This window comes from Haemaphysalis longicornis, unplaced genomic scaffold (assembly GCF_048455015.1).
Source record: "Haemaphysalis longicornis isolate Haplotype H1 unplaced genomic scaffold, Haemaphysalis longicornis Haplotype H1 scaffold_13, whole genome shotgun sequence".
Lineage (NCBI taxonomy): Eukaryota > Metazoa > Arthropoda > Arachnida > Ixodida > Ixodidae > Haemaphysalis > Haemaphysalis longicornis.
The window spans coordinates 92,279,724-92,289,001 of NW_027526233.1; the positions used below are offsets into that span (position 1 = coordinate 92,279,724).

Here is a 9,278-nt window from a genome sequence, read left to right on the forward strand (position 1 = left end):
TGGGAAGCTCCCGCGAATTGAGAGAGGGAAGTGCAAATCAGGGTACGGCCGCTCATGTAACGCAGCCCCAGGCAGTTGCAGGTAGAACTGCAGTGACTGAAGAGATAGCCTCTCCGGCATTGCATGACCGCGTTAACGTGCCCACGAAGCAGCCCTCTGCTGCTTACCCTGACCAAAGGTGTGTCGTAGAGAATGACACCTCGGGCGCGTACGGTGGGTCAGAAGCGGCCGAACCCGAGGGTTCGCCTGGAAAGAGGCGCAAGCATCAGTCAGCTTCACCTCAGTGCAGAGTGGCTCCAACGCATGCTGACGACCCAGCAGTGGTCCCTTCCTGAGCGAGGAAGAGAGGGGCCCCTGATACTGTTGTGTGAGGGTGTGCGGCGCATGGCAAGGGCGTTTTCGGACGACGACGGCCGGTGCGTACCGCATTCTAAAGGCCGCTCGCTCTGAATGAGCTATGTGAGGATTGTGCCTAATTTGTCATGGTAACCTGCAGCCAGGGTCAAGAGGCACTGGCCGTGCTGATTGTTGTGTCGTCAACTGAAGGAACGATGGTGCACGGGCCAAATGTGTGTGTGGTGTGTGTTTCGTGTGTGAAACATTCCTGAAGGTATGTTTCACAGTGGCGGTGGAGGTGTCGGGCGCTTCGACGCACGAACTGGCGCGGACCCCGGGACGAGCGGCACAGAAATTGAACGCACGTGTCGCTTGGCGCCTTGAAACTCCGCGCATCCCGAGGAAGGTCACGCCTGCTCGCACTGGATGCGCTAATGGCCACCACAAGGGGTTGGACCCCCACGAAGGACTCGCTTTTCCCTCTTCCCTAGCCCCCAGCGTCAGGGTGGAGGGAAGATGAAGACAAGGAGACGACATCGGGAGACGTGGTCCGGGCGCAGGAGAGCTCGGCCCGTCGTCTTCGAGCTCCGCCTGAGCACTGTTTTTTAGTCGCCCGCCGGGCTGTAAATAAATGTACAGTTTTGTATCGGAGGCTGAGTTTGTGGGTTGAGGATACCCGGGGTCAGATCCTCAGCGCTACTGCGGCTTGGAGGAGAAGCCCCGGGGAAAAGAACATCCAAGAAGATAACTGCTGGGCTGCGGTTTAAGCAGCCTGAAAAACCGCCTGAAGTCACCTGCAGGCGCGGAACCTGCAGTTTTAAGGACGTTCTTGCTCATATAAAGCTGAAAACAAGGGCTATGTCAACGTCTGATCCCTGCGCCCGCTCCAGATGCTGTACCTGTCAACATATACAGCCCGGCTGCATTTCGCGCCGGATACACCGACAAGCGCTGGGAACCTGCCACGAGCCAATCGAAACAGCCCCACTGTTTCAATGGCGAAACAGCACGGCCGGGGAATGGCAGAACAGCAGGAAAAGCCTCATATAGGCTTACATGTTGTCGGGAGCGTGTCATTCCTTGTCTTTACACCGGTACAAAGTATAATCACATGACAGAGCACGTCGCTGTATTTTGTTCAGTCAACTATCAATCCTTGATATGTTTACTTTTCTACCGACATCGCATTTCATTGACTATTGCAGATCCATAATTTCTGCTGCATAAAAAGCATTGCTCTGCCCATCTTGTATTTCCTCCACATCAACAAAACTACACAATTCTCCCTAATGCGGAGCTTTGTTTTTTTGGCACTATTCCAGTTTCCTTGACCTCCCTCTTGGTTAGAATCAGCATTCTGTATTTGCTTAACCGGAGTTTTACTGAAGCCATGTCTGTTTCGATTTAACAGATACTAATATAATGAAATTTAAGAAACGTGCAACAAGCTCAACATTCAACAGCAGTGCAATAAGGTGTTCCGCTTAGCGAAAGTTTACTACTCGCGCTACTAGCACAAAAAATAACAAAAGGCGATTACTTAAGGACGAAGACGCACATTTGCTAGTTTCACCGCCATAATATACGAATGCGCCGCATGTACAGTCCACTGCGATTCGGAGGTTGTCGCGGGAAAGCTACTCTTTCAAACGAAGCAGGAAGAACAACAGCTTTAGCAAATATTCCATGCAAGTTTCGTTATCATTGGTGTAGATAAAGGGCAACCAAGTCCAAGTCTGTGCTTGGTAACAACGAATGTACAGGGCCGTCCACGCTAGGTGCGAACACGGCGCAGCGTGGCCTCGCTCAGCGGAGCGCCAGCGCACAATCCACGGCCGCGCATCGATGCTAAGCGGCGCAGGCGCACAGGGGCTTGGAGGCGGGGCTTCGTGTAGTCTGCGAGACGGGAGAGCGCCGTGCCTGCTTTGCTGTGAAGCACGCTTAACTGTAGGCTTGCCTGTAGCGTATAAGCGCGCTGCGACGGCGTTGCGGGAAAGCGCACTTTCCTTACTACGGCGCGTTGTGTAGTTTCTGCGTACGAGAACCCACAGCTTCCGCTTTTCAGTTCCGCGGTGCAGGTTAAATGCAAGTATTGTTGCAAACATTTCAGGACTGGCGGCTTGGTTTGGTTCAATGAGAGACGCTGTATAGAACGGCATCGTATAATTTCGGCCACTAGGATTTATTTAATGCTCACTGGCATTACGCAGAACATAATTGTCTGTGCATTTCGCCTCCGTGGAATTTCGGTCACAGCGGCTGGGTTTCGACCTGCCGAATTTCTTCCAGATGTGTATTGGCTTTTTTCAAACATATGAATATCGTGCATCGTTGAGATGGTTCAAGGAGTCGCGATGAAGTACGGGTCTTACCATAAAGGAGGATGCGCACAGGTGGCAACAAAGGGAGGGGCCGCTTTCTCCAAATAACTAGCCATGTAGGGAGCGCAACCAATGACGTATGCATTATAATTTACCACACTAGAGTGGGACCGGTCCAGGATTCGACCGTAGAGTAGACGATTGTGCTGGGGGCATGACTTCCTGGCTGGGCGACTGCTTGAACCATCTCGATGATGCGCGATATTCATATGTTTGAAAAAAGCCAATATCTGGAAGAAATTCGGCAGATCGAAACCCAGCCGCTGTGACCAAAATTCCACAGAGGCGAAATGCACAGACAATTATGTTCTGCGTAATGCCAGTGAGCATTAAATAAATCCTAGTGGCCGAAATTATACGATGCCGTTCTATACAGCGTCTCTCATTGAACCAAACCAAGCCAGTCCTGAAATGTTTGCAACAATACTTGCATTTAACCTGCACCGCGGAACTGAAATGCGGAAGCTGTGGGTTCTCGTAGGCAGAAACTACACAACGCGCCGCAGTAAGGAAAGTGCGCTTTCCCGCAATGCTGTCGCAGCGCGCTTAGACGCTACAGGCAAGCCTACAGTTAGGCGTGCTTCACAACAAAGCAGGCACGGCGCTCTCCCGCAGTAGCAGACGACACGAAGCCCCACCTCCAAGCCCCTGTGCGCCTGCGCCGCTTAGCTTCGATGCGCGGCCGCGGATTGTGCGCTGGCGCTCCGCGGAGCAAGGTCACGCTGGGCCGTGTTCGCACCTAGCGTGGACGGCCCTGTACAGCTTGAAACCCAAAGGGTGGCAAGTCAGTCGTGCAGGCCATTGTTGTATCATGGAACAGCCAACAAGGGAGCGAAGAGTGTGAAATCTCGATTTTCATGGTTCCGAAACGAAACTGTGGGCTGGTGGCACGCTTGGCCGCTCGATAACCTTCAAATCGTGCTCGACTGTACTTCATAGCTGACAAGAAAACTTAATAGTCCCTTTTCTAAAACACGAGAATCTTGATAGTAAACACTCAGTGTTGGCCTCCACTTCCGCCTGACGAACTTCGGGGTCCGCGCGCCACTCACGAGCGCACTCATGATCACACTCACGAGCGCGGGTCCGCCTAACCACCTGCTCTGCGGACGAATGAATCGCCCGTGGTCTGCCCCTAGACCAGCGAACAGCAATTTAGCTGATCATCGCTATCATCACCATCTAAGCTCCTTAAAGGAGCCATGAAGAGAAAAGACAACTTCGTTTAATTTGAAAGAACTAGGATTCAGTATGTCACTCAGCTCCATTAGAGCCGCAAAATATGTTTTTTAACGAAAAAAAAGCAAGAAGTATTTAAAAACTTTCAAATTTTGCGCCACAGTGACGTGTTATGAGCAAGAATGACGTCATACGGGCCCACAATAAAACATAATTTTCAGTGCCTTAACTGCACGTTAACGTTCAAGTGATGCGGTCAAATGAAACTAGAGGCCGGATTACAGACGTCCAGTCATGTGCCGTCGCGACAGGTCAGTTAGGCGGCCGCCAATCGCACAAACAAGGTTCCGTGACGTCATAGATAAGTTGCGGGAAATTGGCTAGGGGGTCGCGACTGCTTCAAACGTTTTCCTTAATATCTCCGTTATTTTTTCGAAGATTGCGATGATATTGGGATCATTGTTATCAGGACTAAGCAGTATTTCTAATAAACCCAACTTGTATTTTGTCTTCATGGCTCCTTTAAGGTGGGCTTTACAGGTAGTGTTGAGCATACACAAATCGCATGTTAAAGTCAGTTATTTCAAGCTTCGTTTGCAAAACAACGCGCAAGATGCCTTGCCTACATATTTCCCCGTCCCATTTTTTGGTCGACCACACCCCCCCCCCCTCTCCCCCAAAAAAATTCCTGGCTACGCGCCTGGCACACGCCCAATCAGGAGTACGTTCAGCATGCACGTCGGTTGTTTAAAAAAAAAAGGGTGTAATGTATTGCTCAGAAGACTCAATGCTTGCACGCATCTTGGAGCAGCAACGGCCTTGGCAGATGTGTTTGAGTGATTTTCTTCTCTCATAACATCCACAGTGCTTTCAGGAAAAGCCCCAAGACTAGCAATTAGCATGTTCCACTTAAGAATAATGCTGCTTATACTTTACACTTTCAAATCTTTTTCTTTGTGGAAGGATGTTTCTTTATTGGCGGTACAGCACTAGCGTGCGTAAATCGCAGCCTTCAGAACTCCAATCAGGCCTCTTTAAATGGTACAGGCAGTTACATAATTATTTGAAAAAGTGGACTGCAAGGACTGTCAATTCACATGATAAACATCCAAAAAATAGCTGAAAACAGAACTGGTAAGGCTTTATCGAAGACTAAACTACAAAGGTAACAACATTTTGGTGTCACCACCTAAGAAATATGGCTTCACCGTAAACATGACTAACACCAGGAAGTTCGTATACATGGTGATTAACTGTTACGCCCGCATTATAATTTTGGGTGAAACTGAGTTTTCCGAAATTAACAAGAAAGGTTGCCATTTAGCGGCTACATGTTAGGTTATGCATGAAACACCAATAATTGTTACGGGGGCGAGAACTTGTACATTCAAGTGATCGAACATTATTCAAGTATGGTAGTCCACTGTGCTACCAAAACTGTGTTTGAAAACTTACGTTCTGGCGGCCAAACACTGTTGACAATGCTTGTGGCTCTTGTCCGGTTGAATGGAGGGACGTGATGTGCTCAGACCGTCCAGAGTTCTAAAACAGGATGACACATGATTACCACACAGGCAAGAATGGAAATTATTGGGTGCACGAATGTTACAACTCGGGCAACACAATATTCAGCCAAAATCAATGCCCGCGTACCGCGGCACCGTACACATGGTGAGGTGGCTCGCCGCAAACGCAACGAAGCTTGCGAGGCGCGCACATTCGCTCGCAAACGATTCTCCCTCGCCATTCCCAACACGGCACAAATGACAGCGGTGATTAACGAAGCCGTAAACGCTGCGCAGCACAGTTTAGAGGAGTAGCCACCCGTGTTCTGATAAACTGCGCGTAAGACGTGGTTTGCAGTGGTGAACTCTGAAGCTGTTCAATGTAGTGCTGCGGAATGGGAAACGTTACTGAGTTACTGAGCGCCACTGCGTTACTGAGCGCCAGTGCGTTCAGCGCTCAATGCAAGCACCACAATGTTCTTTCGCACATCGCCTTTCTAAAGACGAGCCCTCAAGGTTCAACCTCGCTAGTTCAGTTAAACAATTCACACACGCGGGCTCCTGTTAACGAATCCTTAAAGCGGCGCTGACAGCTACAAACGGCATCCAGTGAAAAGAAAGGCGGCAAATGTGTCGAGACAGCTTACCTGCAGGAAACGAAGCAGAAGAGCGAGCGACGTTCAGGGGCAAGCGCCGAACGAATTTAGCCGTCTTCAGGTGGCAAAGTTGTTCTCAAATACTTCATCGCGAAGTCGAACCCGACAGACATAACCGAAGACGACGAGGTGTCCAATTAATCATAATAACTGCGCTTGTGTAACTGCACACCACAGTAAACAAACCATGAAAGACGGGTCACGGCATGGAGGGTCACGGGGTATCTGTTCCGGAATCCGGCCACGCCGCCGCGCGCCGTACTCAGGGTTTCGGCCGTTGGCAGGGAGTTGCGTAAAGAAATTAAAACGACAACAATAAATAATTGCCTCTTTTACTGACTACAACAGTAAATTATTATTTTTTGTGTGCAATTTAATAAAGAAGCTTAGATTTTTAAAGTTTACAAACACAAAACGCGGGCTGAGTTTTTTGGCGCTCCATTTGAACGTTAAAAAAAGCAGCAGATAGTAAGATAACACTGCGCAATGAAATTTGGCAGTGTTCTAGTGTAAGTAATCGTATTATTATTTGGCGTCTGTTTATTTAGCGCCCGACTTCATGCCCCCTCCATTCCCAACTTTTGTTTTCTTTTGATATCTGCCTTGTTCTCCAACGTTGTTTCTGTAGGAGAAACTAGGTGGTCTGTTTATTGCATTTGTACGCAATATTTACGGTCGCTAACAATAAGAATGGAATAAAATTGTGATTGCTAGTACTTTATAACTCCACTGAGTGACGAGAATGACTGTTGTCAGAGGGGGCTATGATTGTGCTGGTGGGGCAGGAGAGGAACAGGGAACGACGGAATGATGATACAGATGTCACAATTCAAGGTTGTGCTGTGCTCGGTGCAAGGTTGTAGAAAACAAAAAGTGGGAGGGGGAGTGTTATTCTGTCGATGTCGTAATAAGCAAGGGCTGATATTTTTTCCTGTTTCAATGTCGGTGCTGCCGCTGCTTTTTATTGAATTTGGCAGCTTTTTTTTTTTTGCTTTTGAACATTTTTGACGAGGTTGGGTGGATGGCACAATGGGATGTCTTTTTGAAATTATATTGCATGCATGACCTCAATCAATGATGAGCTAAACACCTTTTCCCCACCCTTTCAACACCCTTCCAAAAAAAAGGGTGTTGAGGTTGGTCAACACCCTTTTTTTCACGCAAAAAGGGTGGAAAGCTAGAAAAAAGGGTGTTGAGATTCAAGAAAAAGGGAGTAAGGGCCTCCCAACACCCTTTTTTCAATATTTTACACCCTTTTTGGCCAAAAGGGCGTAAAAAAGTTTAGTGTGTAGGGAAAGCTAGCAAAGGACAGGTTCACTTTACAAAGTGATATCGCTGTATAAATACGCACACATCCCTTCCTGCGACTATGGGCGCCAAACATCGCGTGTGAGCAGTTCTAAACCGATATTATTGCCGTAGTTTTGAGAGACGGGAAACATCATAGCTCAGCCGCTGTGTGACGTCAAGATAGCTAACGAAGGTGGAAATAGAGGATTCCAGGCCAGTAAAGCTCGGTGTGGTGTGTTCCTTCCCGGTTGGGGAAACAAAAATTAGCCGAAATCGAAACCGGCGGATCCGAGCAGTGCAAAAAAAAAAAAACGCCAAGTATGCATTTAGGCGAGAATTGTGACGTCTTCGTTTATAGGCCAGACCAACACCACAATTTTGGGCAGTTTTAGACCGGCTGAATGCGACGAGGGTTATCTTTAATTGAGCTACAGGGCAAGCGGGTATAACTCTTCGTAACAATGTGCCACGAATGCTTTCGAAGCCAACGAACACGTTCGACTGGTTTGGACAGAAAACGGGAACGGAAGAACGTCGCCAAGCGAGCGACAAGACAGGTGACTTAGAGCCGATGACGAAGTGAAATGACTGATTGATTGTAGAGTTTAACGCGCCGATGATGATTCGCGCAGGCGATGATGCGTGCCGTAAGCGAGGGCTCCGGATCAATTTTGACCACCTTAGGGCCTTTAACGTGCGCCGAAATATCGTACACACGGCCGTTTTTGCTTTTCGCCTCCATTAGAAACGCGGCTGCCACGGCCGGCTGCGCGGCGGCCGCTCCACCTGGTCGCGGCTGCTGCGCTCGAACTCGTGTTCAGCAATACAACGCCGTACCCACTGAGCCACCGCGGGAGGTACAAAGGGAAGTGAAGTGAATCTGAGTGAATCATGCAGTGTACCGAGTAGATCAAAGTGATTTAGAAGTTGTCACGCAGCGAATAAAGTGGACACCCAGGGAATTGAAAAATCACGACTTAAAAAATGAAGTGGCTGGCCAGTTGTTTAAAAGGAACAAAAGCTTAGCTCATTCTGCCGATATATTAGAAGATTAAAAAAAAATTCAACTATGCAGTAAATGCTGACAAACAATTTAGCCTGAGCAACTTTCCCGTCCACCGCCAACATGTAATCTGGCGTCTTCCAGCGTGACTGTTTTGCCGACAATGTTTAAGATGACATCCACACAGCTATTCCAACCAAAAGGTGACTTAACCGACCTTGAATTTTTTGTTGTTGCTGGAAGAGATTTATCGCACAACCAACTGAACTATCGGACATTCTGGTTCTTAAGCGCTCCTGGTTCCTTTTAACGGTCTCTCTTACAATATCGCTCGCGTATACTTTTTCTTGCAGATCACTGGCCTGACTACGGGTGGCATTCACGCATTCCATTTTGCTTATGTCTTCTACAAGGTGTATATCAAGTGAAGAAATCGGCGCACTTTTCTCCAGATGATCTTCGATAGCCTGTAACTCGGCCCGCATTCAAAACGAGTTCTCCGCCTGAAAAACGGCGCTTCATTGTGTCATTCCTTTAGTCTTTTTATCGGCGTGTCTATTGGAAATCTCAAGGGTGGGAGATGGCCCCACATCGCGCAGTGTTAACTGCAAAGAAATTCAAGCAGAATTATTTTCGTAAGTCTGAAGTTGTGCGGCAGACTGCAGGTAGTGCACTAGAATTCGGCAGGGTAGGAGCCGATTCCTAGACCGCCGCGTGGATACGCCAAAACCGGTTCACATACCCACCGATAGAGGGGGGCGCAGCTGTCTCGCAAACTGCATCATACAAAAAAAGGTGAGAAAAACGGAGAGAGGATTGCAAAATTTAGCGACGGGAAACTGAAATGCCGACAAATAGGGAACATGAGAAAGTAAACTGCAAAAAGGCCGAAGACAATGTTCCTGCTTTTACAGCAACAGGGCCGGGT

The 9,278-nt window shown here is 48.4% G+C and overlaps 1 protein-coding gene across 1 annotated transcript in view; it reads left to right on the top strand.

The window, feature by feature from the left end:
• The window catches only part of LOC144164145 (uncharacterized), a 38,252-nt gene extending 29,405 nt beyond the window's left edge, over positions 1-8,847 (top strand). The window contains exon 3 of the mRNA XM_077694679.1: positions 8,704-8,847. Within this exon, the coding sequence (XP_077550805.1) occupies positions 8,704-8,778 (75 nt within the window). The 3' untranslated portion in view covers positions 8,779-8,847. The remainder of the gene's footprint in view (positions 1-8,703) is intronic.
• Positions 8,848-9,278: the final 431 nt, after the last annotated feature.